We start from the raw sequence: 23,303 nt of genomic DNA, 5'->3' as shown, positions 1-23,303 counted from the left end.
CCCTGCTCGTGGGAATGGGTCCCCTGTGGGAGCAGACACTCCCCAGCAAACAGAAACATAGAAATGAAGGGATAGAAGGGACCCGGTCCAGTCCCCCTGCGCTGAGGAAGGACCATGTAAACCTAGTGTCTCCATCCCTGACAAGCGTCTCTCCGCACGCCAATGCAGTGACCATGCCTGAGGGTGGACCCATCCCCATCCCCTCCCCCAAAGAGAAGAGAACCCCCTCCCCCCCCGCAATCTAGGGAGGGCGCAAATCCTTCCGTCCCCATGACAACCACACCCCCAAAGGGGAGGCAAAGTCCCCTCCTCCCCGCGGAAAAGGAGATGAGTGACAGGAAAAGAACCCCCCAAACCAAAAACTACGGGCGTGGGGGAAGGGCAAGAGCAGGTCCCGGCTCCCCGACTCTTACTGGTCCTGGCGGCGGCTCGAACCAGGGCAGGGGGCGGCTCCCGAGAAGACGCACCAGCGCGGCCCACAGAGCCGCCTCACTTCCTCATCCGGGCCTTGCAGAGAGAGCGCGTGTGACGTGCCTCCCAGCGCGGCACCATAGAGACGGGTGGGGAGAGAGCGGCTTCCTGAAACGGGGCCGCGTCACGGCGGTAGGAGGAGCCCGTGGCGTGGGGAGGTCATGCCCCATAGGTCTATGTCCTGGCCCTGGGGTGGGGGCGGCGGGAAGGAGTCCTTCCTGGCTGGCTCCCTCGCAGGGCCCGGGTGACAGAATCAGTCAATTTAGTACACCTCTCCTGCTGGCCTGACTTCACCACATCACGATTTACCAGGATTAAACAACGAAGCACATAAAGTCAGCAGCACTTGCATCACATATTAATGGCTTGTAGTCTACAAGCAGGTAAAACATGCCCTGGTTCCATGCCGATGGGCATAAACACTCATAACAACGTGCTACTTGGTGGCATGATATAGCGGAACACATGCCAACTCCTGCCATAAAACAAAATTTGTTCTGTTGCACTCAGCATGTGTGGATGAAGAGACATCAAAAAAGTCAAAATCCATGCAAAGTTTGACTGTGCATTTCTCAGAAATGGACAAAGAAAGGCATGAAAACTTTTTTTTTTAACATAGCCACTCATGTTCCTCAGAAAAGATACATCACATACATTCAGATTTAGGCTCTGATCCTTTTTCCATTGAAAGCAATGGTAAAATTCCTATTGAGTTCAGTGGGACCAAGTTTGGCCCTTTATCTGAGACTTCACACTTATTATTTATGTAATTAATTTGAACAAGAGTGTTGTCAAGCTTAGAAAGAACAAGAGTATTGTCAGTATAAGGCCTAAAACTTCCGGAAGCGTCACAAAGCAAGCCTCGTAGAATCAGCTTTAAAAAGCAAGCTTTGAAAAAGGAAAGACTTGTGATCAAAATGCTTTGCTACCAGTTATCACAGTATGCTAACTCCTGTAAAAAATTTAAAAAATTGAATATTTAATTTCAACCTAACAACCAGATGGTGCTTACTTTTAATTAACAAGTAACAATACCCTGGTCTAATAAATTAATTGGGCCTTCAAATGTCAGAATTTATTCACCCCACATTGTGGTTATTTTATATTCTAAACTGTAAACTCTTTCTAGTTACCCCATTAAAGCAGCCAAACAGGCAGCACCCATGGCTGTAAAGTTCTAGACTAATTGATATTAGGAAGCTAAATGCATGAGGCTGAAGAAGTGCTTTTTATCCGCAAATGCTTATGCCCAAAGATCTGTTAGTCCTTAAGGTGCTACCGGCGGCCTCACTGTTTTGTGGATGCAGACTGACACGGCTACCCGTGATACTTGTCTGATTCTGTCACCCGGGCCCTGCGAGGGAGCCAGCCAGGAAGGACTCCTTCCCGCCGCCCCCACCCCAGGGCCAGGACATAGACCTATGGGGCATGACCTCCCCTCGCCACGGGCTCCTCCTACCGCCGTGACGCGGCCCCGTTTCAGGAAGCCCCTCTCTCCCCACCCGTCTCTATGGTGCCGCGCTGGGAGGCACGTCACACGCGCTCTCTCTGCAAGGCCCGGATGAGGAAGTGAGGCGGCTCTGTGGGCCGCGCTGGTGCTTCTTCTCGGGAGCCGCCCCCTGCCCTGGTTCGAGCCGCCGCCAGGACCAGTAAGAGTCGGGGAGCCGGGGCCTGCTCTTGCCCTTCCCCCCCGCCCGTAGTTTTTGGTTTGGGGGGTTCTTTGCCTGTCACTCATCTCCTTCTCCGCGGGGAGGAGGGGACTTTGCCTCCCCTTTGGGGGTGTGGTTGTCATGGGGACGGAAGGATTTGCGCCCTCCCTAGATTGCGGGGGGGAGGGGGTTCTCTTCTCTTTGGGGGAGGGGGATGGGGATGGGTCCACCCTCAGGCATGGTCACTGCATTGGGGTGAGGTGGCGGAGAGACACTTGTCAGGGATGGAGACACTAGGTTTACATGGTCCTTCCTCAGCGCAGGGGGACTGGACCGGGTCCCCTCTATCCCTTCATTTCTCTGTTTCTGTTTGCTGGGGAGTGTCTGCTCCCACAGGGGACCCATTCCCACGAGCAGGGTGGCGCCTTGGACCACAGGAGATCTGACACCCCCTAATTGTTGATTCCTTGACTCCTGTAGTTGTCCGAGTTTTGGGCAGAGCTGGCTGGGGTCCTTTTGCTGTCCGGGGGTTGTCATTCTGCAATGGGTTGTGTCACTGAGATGAGATATTGACCCAGGTTTTGTCATGGTGGAGAGCAGGGGTTGATCTGTGGGATTATGGAGAGTTTGCAGCTCAGAAAAGCTGCAGCATTTTGGTTAAAGAGTGAGACTTGAATTTTAATTCTGGATTGTGTGTGTGAGTGAGTTTTGTGAGAGAGAAAGTGCTTCTGAACTGTGTTGTACTGTCAATAGTTAATAGAAATTGTTCTTCAGTTCAAGGTGTGACGTCCTGCCTTTTTCATGTGAAAGACCCAAATTCTGTCATAATAGTGACTGTAAAGTCCGAAGTGACCAGCGTGAAGCATATTGACAAATAGGAAATCTTAGGCAGCTATGGAATTGGTATAAATGCATTGTTTGTGGAGCATCAGTGTTGCTCTGTGAGACTGGAACCTATAAGGCAGTGATTCCCAAACTTTAACCTGTGAACCCCTTTCACTAAAATGTTTTGTCTCATGAACCCCCTGCTAAAAATGAATATTTCCAGGGAGTTTCTCCTTTACCTGAGTATAAATTATAAAATCACGATCTTGGAAATATAAAATTTGTTTTTATGACATGCTTATTGCACACTATTTGTCATTATTTATTTATCATTACAGTATTTATATTACATTATGAAAATGGCAACAGTCTTCCAAGATCTCACTTTCATAGCTTGTATCACTTTAAATAAGTCTGTTATAAGACAAGGCTCCTATGTTTCATCAAGGAGTATCAAATGTGATACAGCATGAAGGTATTTAAGAAGCCAACTTAAATTGTTCCTCCTATATAAGCATTCAGGTCTTGAACAATCCAGGCAAACAATGCAGGTTACAACAAAGCTTAAACTTGTTCTTCATAATAATTTAAAAAACAATGCTAGCTGCCTATTTAATTTTAAAAACAGCAAAAAAATATCCACCTCCCTTTCCATTTCTTATAAGGAGTCTTGAAGTTTAAATCTCCTCCGTATCATAGATACACTTGCTTTGATCTGCGTAGCTCTTTAAAGTCCAGGGGCTCCGTGCTGCTGGCCCCATGCTACCCAGAGTCTGTAGGGACAGCTCTGTCCACCATTAGGGAATTTTTCCCTGAGAACCTCCTGTAACATGGTTCACGAACCGCAGTTTGGGAACCACTGCCTCTAAGGTTTCCTCTGGAAATGTAGAGCTGTTGAAGAGTTTTATAATAAGGAAAGAGCTGAGTTTCTTTGTTTTTGTTTGTTTGTTTGTTTTTTACTTACCAGGGAGACAAGATGTCATCTGTTCTGTTTACTTGGAGTAGCTGAGAAGAACCGGGATTCAAAATGAGAACCAACAAGGTCTACAAACTCGTCATACATAAGAAGGGCTTTGGGGGCAGTGGTCAGTATCCCTTGGGTCATAAGTGTTTTTAGGGCTGCTGTTTTTCATGAACAGTGATATAATCAGCAGGTTTCCATAACATTTCTAATTTAACAGTGACAAAGTTGGTTTTCATTTTTGTTAGTCTTTTTCAAACAAAATATTAAGGGATTAGCCTTTGTGTAACCTACAGTGTCACTAGTCAGAAGGTGGAAAGCCCATTGATTGTAGAATATAAATTAAAATCCACAAGTGCCAGATTACAGTAAAAATGTTAGCTTCTGTGACAGAAAATATCTTCGACACCTTTTCTGCTTTTCATTTGTCATTTTGTCCTCGTTTTTTGCTATCCCTGTTGCCTCTTGCTTAGCCACAGAATTGGGAGAGGCTGTAGTGGCCCACTAGGATTGCTGCTCATGGATATGTGTGGACTCAGAGTTTGTGGGTCCCACTGGCAGGATCTACGAGCTCTGTGTAGGGTTTCCCACTTTATTCTTGTTCAGGTTGTGTGCGAATGGAGCCTTTCATTTGTCCAGGAATGTTTCCTAGTGGTCAGTCAAGAAAAGGTATTGATGTTTTCCTGAGAAAAATCTGATCAGACAGCTCTCACTGCTGCCTTGATAAAAGTCATGGTCATGTAGTAGGTCAAACGTTACATAGGATTCAAAAACAGCATTTCATAAATGTACTTTCTGGAGACTTAGATGCTCAGTTGCCCAGCCTCTTTGTTTTGTTTACCCACTGTCACTTTGGAATCACAATCACAGCATATGAATTAAGTTCTGTTAGTAGTCCTTTATAATTCACTGTATCCCCACCAACGTTTTAAAACTGAGAAAAAGAAAAGAAGTTTGGAGATTTTGGGTATTAAGCCAAGACTGGTTCATCTCGCAAACAAATATTGTATGACAACCTATGACTTAGAAGAGCGGAAGGTCTTTTTTCCCCAGAATTATCCTGCCTCTTAAGTCTGGTCAAAGTAGTTCCTGTGTGAAGGATGTTCTGAGTGGTAAATTAACAGGTGGATGTGCAGCATATTACAGTGCATAAGTTCCTGCTTTTCCATTTTCATCTGTTGTTTGGAGGCTGCCTCACTGAATTGCTGTCTTTGTCTTCCAGATGATGAATTAATGATGAACCCCAAAGTGTTTCTTCACATCAAGCTGGGAGATGTTGTTGAGATTGCACACCCTAATGATGAGTACAGGTGAATTGTCTTTCTGCTAATATCACCAAGTGTAGCTGGAGCACCTAAAATACTAATCTCTCCATTCCTGTAGTGTGTAACAACTTGAAGAGTGAGTAGACACAGGGACCACTGGATATGCCATACAGATATTTTGCTGCAGCATAGAGCTATATCTTCTGTTTGACAGGAAATAAAGAAGTGACTTTGTCAAATGGCCTTCTTCTGTAATCTGACATGTTCTGTGTCATGTGGCATTAGAGGGTTTGCTGGCCATACTTGGGATAAGTAGCACCTGTTCTTGAAGCAGTTCCTCAGGCCTTTATTTTCTTTCTCGCTGTTAAATAGCGATGGTCCTTTAATCCCATGGGTCCTGAAGAATAGGTTTGTATAATAATAATTAGCTCTTTTAAGGTAAAGAACGGTAATGGCTGAGCAGATCAAGGGGAAGGGATGTTTTAACTTGTTCTCTTAGAAATTATCAGGTTCTGAGTACCTTTTCTGCTAGATGAGTATTGTTAATGCTCTAGCTTATCCCCTATGCAATATAACTAGATCCCTTTATTGTGATGGAGGTATTCAAACTCTCCCTGGTGATAGCAGGATAGGTGGCTGGTTTCTCCGTGTCATTGTTCACCTTCTCTCTCCTGTGTTCCAGCCCGCTGCTCCTGCAAGTGAAGTCGCTTAAGGAAGATTTGCAAAAAGGTAAGATTCCAGACTCTTGTAGTATGACTATAAGGTTTAACAGAGGAAATCACAATGAAATTAAGCACAATTTCTAGTTTTTTGTTGTTTTTTTTTAAATGACTCTCCTTATTGCAACTTATCAAATCTCTGCTTTTCTCATGGATCAACTGGGGACTGCATGACTACTATCTGCAGGAAACTGCTTGGAAGACTCAGGACTATGGCAGTTTCCATTCACACTGTTCAAGTGGAACGGGTATACCTAAATCTAAAATGTATTGTCAAAATAATGGCTTGCTTTGTATGTCCATGAGAAGGGCCTGTTCTCTCATTGGGGCTGTAGCAAGAGATGGATTAAATGGGAATAAGTATTCTCCCATTTTTCTCTTCCTTATGGCAGAAACTATAAGTGTGGATCAGACTGTAGCTCAGGTATTCCGACTGAGACCATACCAGGATGTTCATGTGAATGTTGTCGACCCAAAGGTGTGTAATGTTACAACTGTGAATAACAATATTTCCATATGCCTCAGCACTTAGCACATGGGCAGTCAGTTTTTTTTTGTCAAGGTGCATATTTCTTCGTCAAAGTCCAGACTCCAGAGAAAATAATAACAATAATGATGATAAGTAAATAAAAAGATTTTGGGGTCTGTTCAAAGGCATCTTGTGGTCTGGATTTGGCTCATGGTCTGCCTATTGACTACCCCTAATTTAGCACAAATGGGAGTCCTTCAGGTATTTTATTTGCATTAGAGTTAGAATGAAGCCCACCCCCTTTTTTTTAAACGGTATTTTCTCTTGTGCTTCAGATCAGCGCTGGGGGTGGAGCGTGTGCTTAGACCTTTACTTTGAACTTCACTAATCCCCAGAATATGCCAGTCTTCCACTCAAGATTGTCCCTGCATTCCAGCCATATGAGCTTTTTCAGTATTTGTGCTGTTAGGCCTTCCCTCTTAAGAGCATTTCCTTGCTTTGAAAGGGCTTTTCGTGTAACATGAGGTCATATAAGAGAGTGTTGTATTGAGAACACACACTGAAATCTATGTACCGATTCCTTTTTAAGGATGTGAATCTTGACTTGGTGGAGCTGACCTTTAAGGATCAGTACATTGGGCGTGGGGATATGTGGCGACTGAAAAAAAGCTTGGTAAGGCCTATGGGTGTAATGTGTGGGATGGAGGGGACACTGCCTTTTTTCACTGTTCACGAGGCATGAACATGGCTATCCATGCAGAGCTATGGAGCACTGAGGAAAAGCTCAAGAGCAATTGCTTCTGAGAAATCTGCCTCATTCCTTTCTGTGCATTAGTGAGGGGGACTTGAGTGAGAACTTTATCTAACAATATTACAGTATTTAATTAAGTTGCTTCACAACTTTTTTCTGGAAAATAGTGTTCATTCCCGTAGATCACAGGTACCTAACAGTGTTAATGGCTGTTGGTCATTTTCTAAATTATTTTGACTAAACAAAGAGTATTTGGGAGAGTTGGGTCCAAGTGAACGTCAGCCAAAAATGTGCTAGAAATAACTGTTTCATGACATTGCCACTTGTTAGACAACAGCTGAGGATTCCCACATTTCTGTATTCTGGAGTGCAGCCAGTGTCCAATCAGATGAGCAGTATACCAGATAAATGATAGCCGTTTCTCTTGCTCGGCTGCTCTCTGCTATATTAAACTATGTCCATTTACCTACACAAGCCCCAGTAGAATACTCTCTGGGTTGAGATGTTAATTGTAAATGTGCTAAGCAGCCTCCAGCTTTTAAGGTGAACTTCAGGGAGTGGGATCAGGATCTCAGGGTTCTAACAACTGTTTCCTGTGAATCATTCTAGTTGCTTTGAGAGTTATTGCTTTTTCCATCATCTATAATTCTTCTGTTTTAGGTCAGCACATGTGCCTATGTCACCCAAAAGGTGGAATTTGCTGGTATCCGGTGAGTGCTGAATTGTCATGATTTATTCTTATGAGTAGACGTAGAGAAGTGTTTATATGTAGAGATATTTGGCTGCACAAGTAACTGAAAGGAGAAATGCTTTGGGGGTTTGTATACCATATTTTTAATTCTTCTAGCCATTAGTTAATTAAAATGTCAAGGCAGAAAGCTGCTGCTTTTCGCCATCCTGCCCAGGTACAGAAAACTTATCTGTTGTTGCCTTTGCCATTAAATCAGTGAGCTCAGCACACCCAATATGAGAACAAACAGAGGGTAGGTATATTTTTCTGGACTCAAATCTCTGGAATATTTTATTCCCTAGTAATTGCCTCTTCCTATCTCAATCCCTTTTCTCCCCAATTTACCTATTTAATAGACTTGTGGATTATAAAGCCAGAAGAGACCATTATGATCATTTAGTCTGGCTTTCTGGATAACACAGACCATGGGACTTCCCCTGACTTAATTCCTATTTGAATTAGATCATATCTTTTAGAAAAACATCCAATCTTGATTTAAAAATTACCAGTGATGGATAATCTACCACAGCCCTGGGTAAATTGTTCCAGTGGTTAATTATCCTCATTGTTAAAAAAAATTGAGCGTTATTCCTTGTCTGAATTTGTCTAGCTTCAGCTTTCAGCTATAGATTCTTGTTCTATCTTTGTTCGGGAGGTTGAAGATCCCTCTGTTATCAAATTTCTGTTCACCCCTGTTAGGTAGTTTAAAAACTGTGATCAAGTGACCCCTTACCCTTCTCTTTGTTAAGATGAATGGATTGAGCTCCTGGGATCTTTCACTCTAAGGCATATTCTCCAATTCCAATTCTTTATTCATTCCAATGGCTGTTCTCTGAATCCTTTCCAATTTATCAACATCCTTCTTGAATTGTGGACACCAGGACTGGATAAAGTATTCCAGCAACAGTTGCACCAGTGCCAAATACAGACATAATTTAACCTCTCTACTCCTACTCAAGGTTGCATAGTTTCCAAGTATCCCACAAGCCCTGTAGGCCACAACATCACACTGGGAGCTCATATTCAGCTGATATTATTGGCCAAGACCCCCAAGTGCTTTTCAGTGTCACTGCTTCCCAGGATAAAGTTCCCCATCTGGTAAGTATGGTTTACATTCTTTGTTTGCTTGCGCCCAGTTTATCAAATGATCCAGATTGCTCTGTATCCGTGACCTGTTCTCTTCATTGTTTACTGTCCCCCCCCATTCTTTGCACCATCTGCAAACTTTCAATGATAATTTTATGTCTTCTTCCAGGTCACTGATAAAAATGTTAAATCATATAGAAGCAATCACTGCAGGACCCCACTGAAACCATATCCTCTCTGTGTCCCCCAGTTACAATTACATTTTGAGATCTGTCACCTATTTTCTAATTAATTTAATATGTGCCATGCTACATTTGTATCATTTAGTTTCTTAATGAAAATATTGTGCAGTACCACATCAAATGCCTTACAAAAGTTCAAATATATTAATCCACACTATTATCTTTATCAACCAAATTTCTAATCTTATCAAAAGAGATATCAAATTAGTTTGCTGGGATCTATTTCCCATAAACCCATGTGAATTGGCATTAATTATATTACCCTCCTTTTAATTCTTTATTAATTGAGTCCTGTATCATTCATTCCATTATTTTGCCCAGGATCAGTGTCAGACTGACACGCCTATTTACTACCCAAGTCATCCCATATAACATTTTTAAATATTGGCACAGCATTAACTTTCTTCCAGTCTTCTGAAGCTGTTTGATCACTAACCTCCTTTACTTCCTGGGCAGAGGGAAGTGTACCAAATGAGACATGACCTGTTTGTGTGAGCAACACTGGACCTCATTACAGGAATAACTGAATGTATGTCTGTGGCTGAAATTATCTTGAGCGCTTTCTGTTCCAAGAGAGCCATAAAGCCTATCTCCCATGGTTACGCAGTGGTTTATACTACCTTGGAATTTTCATTGTGTCCCTGTGTTCTGACACTGATTCAGTGGCATAATTCTTTGTCTGGTCACTCATGGGTGTAGTGCAGGCTGCTCATTTCTGGTCTGGAACTAAAAGGAATGAATTGTACCTGATAATAAATAAATAAAAATTAAGCCTGTGGCAGGAATTCTGAGCAGTATGCAAAAGATCTTAAAGCTCCCCATTTAAGTGGTCTTCTTTATGTCTTCTTTATGTCATTTGGTGACTTGATCTAATTGAAGAGGGAGCTAGTGATGGGATAAATCTACTCATTTGGCGTAGGTGAATGCCGCATAGTTTGCCTTTGGTATTTGGTGGTAATGGAATACTGTTGTGACAAAAGATTTGGTGAGAGTGGGCAAAAGAGGGGCTCCTTTGGATTGGTGTTGAGGTGATAAGAGGGAGTAGTTGTGGTAGGGAGCTGCAGTGGGAGGTCACTTGGCACTGGTGCCATGTAGGAGCAGCCATTTAAAGTATGTTTTGTTTCGATGGATTTTACTCACAGTCAGTTAAGGGCTATATTCATGTCCCGATTGAATGCAATGTTTGTCGTATATCTAGCTAGAGCACAGCATTTACTTCTCTAATCTCCATACCAGCTCTCTTTAACAAAGGTTAATTTTGTGTTTAATTCCTTTTTTTGTTTTGCTTATAGGGCACAAGTGGGCGAGCTATGGGTTAAGAGTGAGAAGGTCACATGTGGGTACATCAGTGAAGATACCCGGGTAGGATTTTTAAAACATTTTTCTCCCTTTCTTTCAGTTGATGTTTCAGGGCTTCCAAACCACTGTCTGGTCACTATGCCATTGGCTGTAGCCATATTAATGGTTTGGTAGCAGTTTTGATGTTTAATATGTTACTGTGTGAAATGGGAGTTCTCTCTGTTTGATTTCCTTTGGACTGAGGTTACAATGAGCAGAAAGTAGGGCTGTTGATTAATCGCAGTTAACTCTCGCGATTAACTCAAAATTAATCGCGATTCAAAAAATTAATCCCATTTAATCACACTGTTAAACCATAGAATACCAATTGAAATTTATTAAATATTTTGGATGCTTTTCTGCATTTTCAAATATATCGATTTCAGTTACAACACAGAATACAAAATGTATAGTGCTCACTTTATATTATTTTAATACAAATATTTGTGCTGTAAAATGATAAACAAAAGAAATAGTATTTTTCAATTTACCTCATAGAAGTACCGTAATGCAGCAGTTCTCAAACTTCATTGCACCGTGACTCCCTTCTGACAACAAAAATTACTACATGACTTCAGGAGAGGGGACCGGAGACCAAGCCTGCCCAAGCCCCGCCCCCCAGGCAGAGGGGTCAAAGCTGAAGCCCAAGGGCTTCCGCCCTGGGTGGTGGGGCTTGGGCTTCCACCCTAGGCAGTGGGGCTTGGGCTTCAGACTTGCTGGGGCCCAGGGCCAACACCAGCCATGGGATTGTGACCGACTTTGGGGTCCCAACCCACAGTTTGAGAACCCCTGCTGTAGTCTCTTTTATCATGAAAGTGCAACCTATAAATGTAGGCATTTTTTTGTTACATAACTGCACTCAAAAACAAAACAATGTAAAACTGTAGAGCCTACAAGTCCACTCAGTCCTACTTGTTCAGCCAGTTGCTAAAAGAAACAAGTTTGTTTACATTTATAGGAGATAATGCTGCCCACTTCTTATTTACAATGTTACCTGAAAGTGAGAACAGGCGTTCGCATGGCACTATTGTAGCTGGTCTCGGAAGATGTTTACTTGCCAGATGCGCTAAAGATTTTTATTTTTATTCCTGCTTCGCTCATCGTTCCAGAGGACATGCTTCCATGCTGATGGTGCTCATTTAAAAAAATAATGTGTTAATTAAATTTGTGACTGAACTCCTTGTGGGGGACTTGTATGTCTTCTGCTCTGTTTTACTCGCATTCTGCCATATATTTCACGTTATAGCAGTCTTGGATGATGACCCAGCACATTTTGTTCTTTTTAAGAATACTTTCACTGCAGATTTGACAAAATGCAAAGAAGGTAGCAAAGTGAAATTTCTGAAGATAGCTACAGCCCTCAATAGAAGATTTAAGAATCTGAAGTGCCTTCCAAAATCTGAGAGGGACGAGGTGTGGAGCATGCTTTTAGAAGTCTTAAAAGAGCAACACTCTGATGCGGAAATACAGAACCTGAACCACCAAAAAAGAAAATTCACCTTCTGCTGTTAGCATCTCACCTCAGGTGATGAAAATGAACATGCATCGGTCTGCACTGCTTTGGATCGTTATCGAACAGAACCTGTCATCAGCATGGACGCATGTCCTCTGGAATGGTGGTTGAAGTATCAAGGGACGTATGAATCTTTAGTGCAGCTGGCATGTAACTAGCTTGCGACACCAGCTACAACACTGCCATGCAAACGTCTGTTCTCACTCTCAGGTGACTTTGTAAACAAGAAGCAGGCAGCATTATCTTCTGCAAATGTAAAAAAATGTGTGTGTTTGAGCAGTTGGCTGAACAGGAAGTACGACTGAGTGGACTTGTAGGCTCTAAAGTTTTACATTGTTTTTTATTTTTGAATTCAGAGGGTTTTTTGTACATAATTCTACATTCGTAACTTCAACTTTCATGATAAAGAGATTGCACTGCAGCACTTGTATTAGGTGAATTGAAAAATACAATTGTTTTTTACAATGTAAATATTTGTAATAAAAAATAAAGTGAGCAGTGTACACTTTGTATTCTGTGTTGTAATTGAAATCCATAATTTGAAAATGTAGAAAACATTAAAAAATATTTAAATAAATGATATTCTATTATTAACACCGCAATTAATCATGATTAATATTGTTTAATCACTTGACAGCCCTAGCAGAAAGCATTTATTAACTGTTTTTTGTTTTCTGAACTGGCAGAAAGGATAACACAGATGCTGAAATGTAAACTCTGAACAAAATGGAATTTTACCAAGGGACAATGTGCTGCCTCATTCGCTAACAGATACTTTAAGTCAGGAATTCTCAAACTGGGGATTGGGACCCCTCAGGGGGTCATGAGGTGTCAACCTCCACCCCAAACCCCACTTGCCTCCAGCATTTATAATGGTGTTAAATTATAAATTAAAAGCTTTTAATTTATAAGGGGGGGTTGCACTCAGAGGCTTGTGATGTGAAAGGGGTCACCAGTAAAAAAGTTTTGAGACCCACTGCTTTAAGTGAAGCTCTTTTCATTATTGCTTGATCACAAATTAATGGTGACACGTGCTGCTGGCTATGAAGGATGTGGGGAATAGTAACATATTCCATAAATCACGTGATTAACACCGTCAGTGCAATGAGTTCAACTACATTAAGAATTGCACAGGACTTTGAAAAGCAAACCCCTCTGAACTGACTGCAGTGCTGTCTATCTAGTAGGCAGAGCTTATGTATAGCTTGATAGTTCATGTCCATGTTAGGGATGCTGGGATAACTGCTCAGGAGCTAAACAACTTCTTTCTAGTTAATAGCCTTATGAATCCTTCAACAGGTATGTCACCACTTGACACTCTCTCTCGCTCCTTGGTAGGTGGTGTTCCGCTCAACTTCAGCTATGGTTTACATCTTTATCCAGATGAGCTGTGAGATGTGGGATTTTGACATCTATGGTATGTAGATTTAAAAGTTCTACCTTGTACATAGACAATGCATTGGAAATATGAAGTAAGGGTCGGTTGCCATTGACACCAAAGCTGTGCTTTTGTTCCCATCATCTAAAACCTTGGCCCTGCCTGTTGTTGTTCGTCATGTTCCTTTCTCTGGTAACATCAGTAGTGACTCTTAATGCCTGTAAGGTGGGCAGCCCTGATGCTAATACAACTCTTTGTACTGGAATCCTCAAGGTAAAATTACCTCAAAACGGGTGTGCGTGGGTTTGTGTGTAATAAAAATGGAAGCTTTCTGATGCCTTTGTGTTGCTTTTGTTTTGTTTTTTGCAGGGGACCTGTACTTTGAGAAAGCTGTGAACGGTTTCCTTGCTGATCTTTTCACCAAATGGAAGGTACTGTTGCAGTTTCGTATAGAGCCTGCTTCTGAAAGAACAAGTCATCCCATGTACACCTCTACCCCGATATAACACAAATTCGGATATAATGCAGTAAAGCAGCGCTCTGAGGGGGCAGGGCTGTGCACTTCGGGGGATCAAAGCAAGTTCGATATAACGTGGTTTCACCTATAACACAGTAATATTTTTTGGCTCTCGAGGACAGCGTTATATTGAGGTAGAGATGTATTTGTCCATTCTCCAGCATCACTTGTTTACCTAATGTGCTGATAGCGTCTTTAAAAAGAGCCGCAAACTGACTATTCAAAGTTAAGACCCTGATTGATTGATTGATTGATTGATTGATTGATTTATTTATACACATTTCCTGAGTCATCAGTTGTAATTTCCAGTGGCCATGACTCCCTTAGCCATGGACCTTCACAAACAAGGGCCTTGGCACCAAAAAGTGGAGTTTAAATAGGAAAATCATAGCAAAATCATAGCAATCTTGAATAAGACACTTAAGATGGGGGCGAATGTGAAATCAACGAATTAGAGGGCAAGGATAGATTTAAATCTGCAAAAGCTCTAAAGCTTGAAAATGTCAAATGCATGCAAAGTGTGACTGAAATTGCCAGATGTCCAGGAGGCAAGAAGTGTGCATGTTAGGGTGATCTTATCTCCATGCTGCTTTTCGGCAATGTTATGAAATTGATAGGAGCCGTGTAAGACTTTATGCAGCTGGAAACTATGTGAGATGTCTGTTTTATTGTGAGTATATTTTGTTTTCATATTGGGAATGGGGGAAGAGGATGAGATGTTGCCCTCTGGTTATCCTATTGGATATCTCAGTGTTTTTCTCTTCAGTCCTCACCTGGGCCCATATTTCACTTGCATATAAACCCTGTGCACTGTTTACTACAAGTATATCAGTGTTTGCTCTCCTTTTGTTTATGATAATCTCCGCTCCCTATTCTTTTGTGTGTGTGCACTATTAGTTACCGATGAGTATGTGATTGCAGGGAGAAGAACTATTTTTCTTCCCCCCCGTCCACTTCTTTCTATTCCTCTTGAACAGGAGAAGAACTGCAGCCATGAGGTGACAGTGGTTCTATTTTCTAGAACTTTTTATGATGCAAAGTCCATAGGTAAGAAGCTATTGAATAATATTTTTCCTCTCTTCCTTCTCTCCCCCCCCCCCTTTCCATACTCTTGCCTTCAGTCTGTCCCCCTTATCTCTTGGAGGCTGGTGTTAGCTAACAGTAGTTTGTGCCAGTGGGGAACTTAATTTCATTATTGGGTACTGTGTTCTGTAGTTGATTAGGAATGTGTTACGCAGGGAGTATCAGTGATCGTGGATGCTTCAGGAGATGCAGACGTTCCTCTGTCTTCCATGGTTTCATATTGCATATGTACAACTTGTATAACTCTGAGTCTGTTTTTAAGATTTCTGTTCAGTCCTTGTTCTCCTCAGACATGGAGGGGAAGAGAAGGGATCAGGTGGGGAAGAGAAGGGATCAGTGTATCTGTAAACTTGCAGAGAACCTTATTTCCTTGTACCTTAACTCAGGTATATTTCACAAGGTGAGCACAGCTTCCCTCTTTGTGTTAGGTGGACGCACTCTCGGTCCAAAGGAGTCCATGCCAAACACAGTGGGTGCTTGATCAGTCCTTATGGGAATCCTTTAAAGAAAAACCTAACATGCATCCAATGAAGTTGGGTATTCATCCACGAAAGCTCATGGTCCAATACATCTGTTAGTCTATAACAGGGATCTCAAACATACTGCTCACGAGGTTATTTTTCTGCAGCCTGCAAGCTCCTCACGGTCCCCCCACTCTCCCCCAGAGTTTACCTAGAGTGGCTCCAGCCTGACGCGCACCAGAGGCAGGGCAGGCTCCCTGCCTGCCTGCCCCCACGCCGCTTCGGGAAGTGGAAAGAATGTGAGGGAGGAGAGACGCAGGGATGTGTATTGATGTTGCTTCAGGCACTGCCCCCAGCATCTCCCATTGGCCACAGTTCCCCGTTCCCAGCCAATGGGAGATGCTGGGGGCGGTGCCTGAAGCAACATTAACACACACCCCTATGCCTCTCCTACCCCCATGTTCCAGCCGCTTCCTGGAGTGGTGCAGGGGCAGGGCAGGCCGGCAGGCAGGGTGCCTACCTACCCTGTCCCCTCCTCCAGTCGAACCCCCTGCCCTGAGCCCGTTGCCACACCCTGCACCTCAGCCCCTTGCCACACCCCTCCTTTACCCCAACCCACTGCCTTGAGCCCCTGCTGCACCCCAACCCCCTGCCGTACCCTGCACCCTGACCCCCTGCCCTGAGCCCCATGCCACACCCTGCACCCGACCCCCTGCCCTGAGCCCCTCCTGCACCCCACGCCTCAACCCACTGCCCTGAGCCCACTGCCGCACCCCTCCTGCACCCCAATGCTCTGCCCTGACCCCCTGCTGCACCCCTCATCCCTTCTGCACCCCACACCCCAACTCCCTGCCCTGAGCCCCTGCAGGAGGCGGAGTTGGCTTGGGGATTTCAGGGAAGGTGTTGGAATGGGGGCAGGGAAGGCGTGGGAAGAGGCGAGGCAGGGACAGGGCCTCACGGAAGGGGGGGTGGGGCTGAGGGCGGCGCGGAGGAGGTGTCAGTAATGTGGCCCTCGGCCCAATGTACAAGTCCTCATGTGGCCCTCGTGGTCATTTGAGTTTGAGACCCCTGGTCATTTGAGTTTGAGACCCAGGACTCTTAGTCTGGATCTGTAAAAGTGGCAAACACGGCTACCCCTCTGATACATGAAAGGGTGTAGGGCTTATATGCAAATTGTTCCTAAAGTACTCACTCTTGTAGAAAGATCTCTGTGACTTCATTTGTAAACCAAATTTAATACTGTCGGAGAGATCTGATTTTTTTCTTACAGATTTAGATGTTCTCTAGAAATAACTTCTCTTTGCTAAAAAAGGGAGTAAGCATATTGGGACCCCCTTCAGATTTCTGAATGAACCATCTTCATCCTTGCTTTCCTCTCCATTTCAGATGAGTTTCCTGAGATACACCGTGGCTCAATTCGGCAGGATCACGAGGGAAGATTTTATGAAGATTTCTACAAGTATATTTTCCCCTGTGACAGTTTTTTTTTTTAAGGGATATTTTTCAACAAACGCATATGTAATTCTGATTAATGAGACACATTTCTTGCTAGAATACATCACAAGGGCAAGATCTTAGCACAATGAGAAACATCCCTCTCTGAGTCCTGGCAAATTGACCAGTTCTCGTCACACTCACATTTTGCTGCTACGTAGTTATAGAAATCGATGACAAACTTCAGAGGCTTTAGGGCTTTCTCTGTAGTGCTAATAGTAGCATTTTGTGTAAGACTTGGCTGTCTTTATAATGTTTACTTTTTTGAGTAGCCAAAAGATAGATGGACCCTTTGTGGGGTGCCAATGCTGAAACTTTGATTATATTTCCAGTTAAGTATTTGAGTCCTGTGTCTGCTGATCAGGATGGGATATGGTTATTGAAGCTTTTGCCAGCTGGTAAAGTTGGTCTAGCTTGGAATGCCAGTTCCTCCTTTAAAAAGAAATGATGCTTTTTCATATTAAACATAGAACATGTTACTATATTTCTCTCTTACATGTAGGCTATAATGTAAGATCTTGTATAATCCACACATTGTAAGGTCTTCAGGGCAGGGACCTTGTCTGCTTTGATGTTTGTACAGCACCTAGCACATTATAGGTATGAATGGATACTAATACACATAAGATGGATGTGTCATAGCTGTCTCACCTGGGAGACAGAGTTGTAGACGTATCCACTCTCTTTATCCATTTCCTCAAGCTGTAACTTGTGCATCCTTCTCTCTCTCTTAAAACTTCCTCTGAGAAGCCTCATGCTCTCTTTCTTTCTATGGTCCTCAAAAGTTATGTTCCTTTCAGGGTTGTAGTACAGAATGAGAGACGAGAAGAGTGGACGTCATTGCTTGTGACCATTAAAAAACTTTTTATTCAGTACCCGGTGCTGGTGCGATTGGAACAGGCAGGTAGGGAGATCTTCTTTGTTTTGTTTTTCGTGTTTTTAAATGAAACTTAGCTGCAAAGCTTCTAGCTCTGGGTCTAGCAACACTCTACACTGAGGTTGTCTGTTCCAGTGCTTATGCCACAAATGACATTCTTGCTGCTTCCAGTTTCTTGTGGCTCTGTCTGAGATGGCCTGGGAAGCACAAGTTCCTACTCTGTATAAGGGAGAGGTGTGGGAATAATTCTAACATGCAGGAAATGTCCATTTGTCTGCATATATTAAAAATGAAATTATTTCTTTCAATCTCTTGTCCAGATGGCTTTCCCGCAGGGTATAATTCTACCTCAGCACAAGGGAACTACCTGGAGGCCATAAATCTTTCATTCAATGGTGAGTAATGAAGAATAAACTTATGCAAAGTATAGAGAGGCGGGACCACAGAAAGCTACAGCCAGTAGATTTCTGTGGAGTGCTGCTTGCCTAGCACTAACTGGGAAAGCAAGGAGGAGAAAACTATTTAAGGTGTTACGTCTTTCATTCAACAGTAACTAGTCTGTATCTATTTCAATGAGAACTGGTATTAAAGATGAAAGATCTAAAGTTAGGCAGTTTAGGTTCTTGGAACCAACTGCAAAGCTTTGTCTGCATTAAATATTTCGTTTTCCTTTGTCTAATGTGTATCAGTGTGGCTTCTATACATCAGAGTCCTCCAGTCACCATGATGCAGTGGCTTTATATTTTTGTAGAGAGGCATATCATACTATTTGATCCTGTTGCTCACTGTGTTTGACATCTTGTCTAGGTGGCAATAAAGCAAACTCTAGCAGACAGGACAGGCACCCATGTATATGCATGCCTACACCCATCATCTTTTGCCCTTCTTCCTACCTCTACTGCCAATCCACCATGTTTTTCAAAATCGGGGAAAACATTTTTGGTCATGGTCTTGTAGCCACTAACTGGCTGCGCTCATGTTTGGGGAAGGTTGCTTCCTAGCACCATCAGTAGTGAGTTCGTTATTTCTTGAGCACTCATGAAATCTTTAACTTGATTTTATTTTAAAATATGTGTGTTCCTTGATTCTGATTTATCTCCATAGTGTTTGACAAGCATTACATAAACCGCAACTTTGACCGGACTGGACAGATGTCTGTGGTTATCACACCTGGGGTGGGTGTGTTTGAAGTGGACCGTCTCCTCATGATCCTGACCAAACAGCGCATGATAGATAATGGTAAAATAGTTTTCGTAACTAACTGGCAATGTTTTACAACCTCTGTGTATGCAAACAGCCTTAATTTCATCTAGGTCCTTTGCTTCCCTTAGCTCTCCCAAAGGCACCATCGCAAGGTCCTGTATCCATCTTGAAGACAGTTTATAGCTGGAAGACTTATTTCCAAATTAAGTGCAGTAATACGCTGATTTTTAGAGGTGCTGAGCACCTGCAGCTCCAGTTAGTTTCACTGGGATTTGTGAGTGCTCAGCACTTCTTAAAATCAGGCCAGGAGGAATTTTCCGTTGAAAGACAATTTTATCTGATAGGAAAAGTTTTCCCATGACTAATGCATATCTCCCTTCCTGCATTCTGTATGGGTAAACCACAGCAATAACAACATCTGGGCACACCTGTGCTCGCCATCATTTTTGGTATTGCAGATCACTGTCGTGGAAGCAAATGCATTGTGTTAAATATTTGACTAGAAAGAGCAGCCTGCTTATAAAAAAGGCTGCTTCCGCTTCATGGTAGTTAATGCGAAGAAAGCATGGGATCATTAGCAGTTTATTGTAATCAGATTTAAAAACCTGGTTCAAATATAGCAGATTTATGTAACGTTATCTCAGACTTATGACTTGTTTAGATTAGGCCAGCAGCAACAGTTCTGAATCGTATGTGGCTTAACCCCTTCGTTTCTTTGTTTTCAGGGATTGGTGTAGATTTAGTATGCATGGGGGAGCAACCACTGCATGCTGTTCCACTCTTCAAGGTAACAGAATCTTGGCTCCCTTGAAAGTGCTGCTTATTATGAGACTAGTTGGCCAAAACTCTCAGTAATTGTTGCATCTGTGAACTCTCTTCTCTTAGCTGCACAATCGCAGTGGTCTTGGAGATTCTCGCTTAGGAGATGACTACAATATTCCACACTGGATAAACCATAGGTAGGTGTGTTGTTGGGGTTATAGGTAAATATCAGTTAGTGTTGAGCCTTCATGCTGCGTGTTCTTCTCTACTGACCTGCTGAATTCTTCATTTCATTCCATGTTGTTAGTTTCTCCTGCTATGCATGCAAAGCACAGGTAGAGCAAAGTGTATACATACAAAATTTAGAAGCTTATAGAGCAATTTGTAAAGGAAGGAGGCTTGCTGAGGCTCAATGTCCAGCAAACTCATTTCTGTCTTTGAAGTTTGTTAAGCAAATGCCGAAAGTTAAGCAAATCAGAATGGACTGGTCAGATCACTTCAACCAACTCAGGAGTAAATCCTGAATAAGCTGTGATGGGTAAGGAAAATGGGTCTGATGTGGGTAAAGATTGGTGCAGGTATATGATCCTAGTGAAACACTGAGGGCTGTAGTGTGATGTTTTCAACCACCAAGCCATGGTATGGTTATATTCCATTGTTTCAAGTATCTTTTTGTTAAGTACTCTGACAATATTCTCTGTTTTCATAAGAGGCTGGGCCAGAGGTTGAATTACCCCCCACCACACATACACACACGTGCACACATTCAACAATATCCATATAGCTGCTGCTAGCATAGGTAAGTTTTCTCTTTCTGTCTCTACATGCCTGGGTGTCTTGACCAGTAACCACTTACACAGATTCTGTCATATTCTGTCCTTCCAAGTAGATTGAACTTCTGGTAGCTCTTTGCCTTATATGAAAGAGTGCTCTAGGACATCTCATCTGAATCTTTTCTTACTGCAAGATACACATTATCGCAAATAGTTGACTGGTTGCAAATTCAGATGGGAGAAGCTTGGGTGGGGAGTAGCTTATAAACAATTATGGTGCAATCATTCGGGGCAAGTCAATTAGGGAGAGAGTCACCAATGGCACGTAGCATCACATCTTGCAAAAGTTAACGGAAGTTAACAATTTTCCGGAGAAAGAGGAAGGGAATGAGAAATAAGAAGTGGGACTGCTAAACACTGAGGATGGAAAGGAGGTTAAGGATTGGCATGGCCCAATATCTAAATAGGTACTTTGCCTCAGTCTTTAATAAGGCTAATGAGGAGCTTAGGGATAATGGAAGGATGACAAATGGGAATGAGGATATGGAGGTGAATATTACCACATCTGAGGTAGAAGCCAAACTTGAACAGCTTAATGGGACAAAATCGGAGGGCCCAGACAACCTTCATCCAAGAATATTAAAGGAACTGGCGCATGAAATTGCAAGCCTGTTAGCAAGAATTTTTAATGAATCGGTAAACTCGGGGATTGTATAGTATGACTGGAGAATTGCTAACGTAGTTCCTATCTTTAACAAAGGGAAAAAAAGTGATCCGAGTAACTATAGGCCTGTTAGTTTGACATCTGTAGTATGTAAGGTCTTGGAAAAAATTTTGAAGGAGAAAGTAGTTAAGGACATTGAGGTCAATGGTAATTGGGACAAATTACAACATGGTTTTACTAAAGGTAGATCCTGCCAAACCAACCTGATCTCCTTCTTTGAGAAGGTGACAGATTATTTAGACTAAGGAAATGCAGTAGACCTAATTTACCTCGATTTTAGTAAGGCATTTGACACGGTTCCACATGGGGAATTATTAGTCAAATTGGAAAAGATGGGGATCAATATGAAAATTGAAAGGTGGATAAGGAACTGGTTAAAGGGGAGACTACAACAGGTAGTGCTGAAGGGTAAACTGTCAGGCTGGAAGGAGGTTACTAGTGGAGTTCCTCAAGGATCGGTTTTGGGACCAAGCTTATTTAACCTTTTTATTACTGACCTTGGCACAAAAAGCGGGAATGTGCTAATAAAGTTTGTGGATGACACAAAGCTAGGGGGTATTGCTAACACAGAGAAGGAGCGGGATATCATACGGGAAGATCTGGATGACCTTGTAAACTGGAGTAATAGTAATAGGATGAAATTTAATAGTGAAAAGTGCAAGGTCATGCATTTAGGGATTAATAATAAGAATTTCAGATATACATTGGGAACGCATCAGTTGGAAGCAACAGAGGAGGAGAAGGACTTTGGAGTATTGGTTGATCGCAGGATGACTATGAACCGCCAATGTGATATGGCCGTTAAAAAAGCTAATGCGGTTTTAGGATGCATCAGGTGAGGTATTTCCAGCAAAGATAAGGAGGTGTTAGTACCGTTATATAAGGCGCTGGTGAGACCTCACCTGGAATACTGTGTGCAGTTCTGGTCTCCCATGTTTGAGAAGGATGAATTCAAACTGGAACAGGTTCAGAGACGGGCTACTAGGATGATCCGAAGAATGGAAAACCTGACATATGAAAGGAGACTCAAAGAGCTTGGCTTGATTAGTCTAGCCAAAAGAAGGCTGAGGGGGGATATGCTTGCTCTTTATAAATGTATCAGAGGGATTAATATTAGGGAGGGAGAGGAATTATTTAAGCTTAGTACCAATGTAGACACAAGAACGAATGGGTATAAACTGGACACTAGGGAGTTTAGACTTGAAATTAGACGAAGGTTTCTAACCATTAGAGGAGTGAAGTTCTGGAACAGCCTTCCAAGGGGAGTAGTGGGGGCAAAAGACATATCTGGCTTTAAGAATAAGCTTAATAGGTTTATGGAAGGGATGGTATGGTGGGATAGCTTAATTTTGGCAATTGATCATTGATTATCAGCAGATAAGTATGCCATGTGGGCGGTGATGGGATGTTGGATGGGATGGGATCTGAGTTACTGCAGAGAATTCTTTCCTGCTGGCTGGTGAGTCTTGCCCACATGCTCAGGGTTTAGCTGATTGCCATATTTGGGGTTGGGAAGGAATCTTCCTCCAGGGCAGATTGGCAGAGGCCCTGGAGGTTTTTCACCTTCCCCTGCAGCATGGGGCATGGGTCACTTGCTGGTGGGTTCTCTGCAGCTTGAGGTCTTCAAACCACAATTTGGGGACTTAAGTAACTCGGACATATGTTAGGGGTTTGTTATAGAAGTGGATGGGTGGGGTTCTGTGGCCTGCTTTGTGCAGGAGGTCAGACTAGATGATCACATTGGTCTCTTCTGACCTTAAAGTCTGTGAGTCTGAGTCTATAATTGTTAGATTATTGAGGTGAACTGTGAGTTAAGTTACATTTGAGAGTCTAAGGGTGGGGCTTCATAGATTCCAGCTTTTTCTTGACCTAAAGTACCTTTGTAACCATCTATCCAAATCTTTCCTGATGTCTACTTCATCTCTTTTTTCCAGAAAGAGCCTGGCTCAAAATCCTTCCCTTTTCCCCAGCCTGTACAGACAGAAAATAAGCCAAACTCAACACTTTTATTT

General features: G+C 42.8%; 2 protein-coding genes across 17 annotated transcripts in view; one reads left to right on the top strand and one right to left on the bottom strand.

Moving 5' to 3' along the window:
• The window catches only part of PRR14L (proline rich 14 like), a 36,960-nt gene extending 36,380 nt beyond the window's left edge, over positions 1-580 (bottom strand). For all 5 annotated transcript variants that reach the window (XM_030583359.1, XM_030583357.1, XM_030583358.1 and 2 more), the window contains exon 1: positions 414-580. The gene's annotated coding sequence lies outside the window, so the exon portion shown is untranslated. The remainder of the gene's footprint in view (positions 1-413) is intronic.
• Positions 581-1,983: 1,403 nt separating this feature from the next.
• The window catches only part of DEPDC5 (DEP domain containing 5), a 63,448-nt gene continuing 42,128 nt past the window's right edge, over positions 1,984-23,303 (top strand). For 5 of the 12 annotated variants that reach the window (XM_030583455.1, XM_030583453.1, XM_030583454.1 and 2 more), the window contains exons 1-17: positions 1,985-2,120; positions 3,913-4,030; positions 5,129-5,216; positions 5,854-5,900; positions 6,283-6,368; positions 6,949-7,032; positions 7,771-7,820; positions 10,461-10,530; positions 13,358-13,436; positions 13,767-13,828; positions 14,892-14,961; positions 16,845-16,917; positions 17,753-17,856; positions 18,150-18,224; positions 18,934-19,068; positions 19,758-19,819; positions 19,918-19,991. In XM_030583455.1, the coding sequence (XP_030439315.1) occupies positions 3,973-4,030; positions 5,129-5,216; positions 5,854-5,900; positions 6,283-6,368; positions 6,949-7,032; positions 7,771-7,820; positions 10,461-10,530; positions 13,358-13,436; positions 13,767-13,828; positions 14,892-14,961; positions 16,845-16,917; positions 17,753-17,856; positions 18,150-18,224; positions 18,934-19,068; positions 19,758-19,819; positions 19,918-19,991 (1,217 nt within the window). In that variant the 5' untranslated portion in view covers positions 1,985-2,120; positions 3,913-3,972. Of the gene's footprint in view, positions 2,121-3,912; positions 4,031-5,128; positions 5,217-5,853; positions 5,901-6,282; positions 6,369-6,948; positions 7,033-7,770; positions 7,821-10,460; positions 10,531-13,318; positions 13,437-13,766; positions 13,829-14,891; positions 14,962-16,844; positions 16,918-17,752; positions 17,857-18,149; positions 18,225-18,933; positions 19,069-19,757; positions 19,820-19,917; positions 19,992-23,303 lie in introns of those variants that run through there. The other 7 variants (XM_030583461.1, XM_030583458.1, XM_030583459.1 and 4 more) reach the window with 3 other exon arrangements.

Source organism: Gopherus evgoodei, chromosome 13 (genome assembly GCF_007399415.2).
Source record: "Gopherus evgoodei ecotype Sinaloan lineage chromosome 13, rGopEvg1_v1.p, whole genome shotgun sequence".
NCBI lineage: Eukaryota > Metazoa > Chordata > Testudines > Testudinidae > Gopherus > Gopherus evgoodei.
Note: the sequence above shows the minus strand (reverse complement) of the source record. Positions and strands in the feature narration are given on the sequence as shown.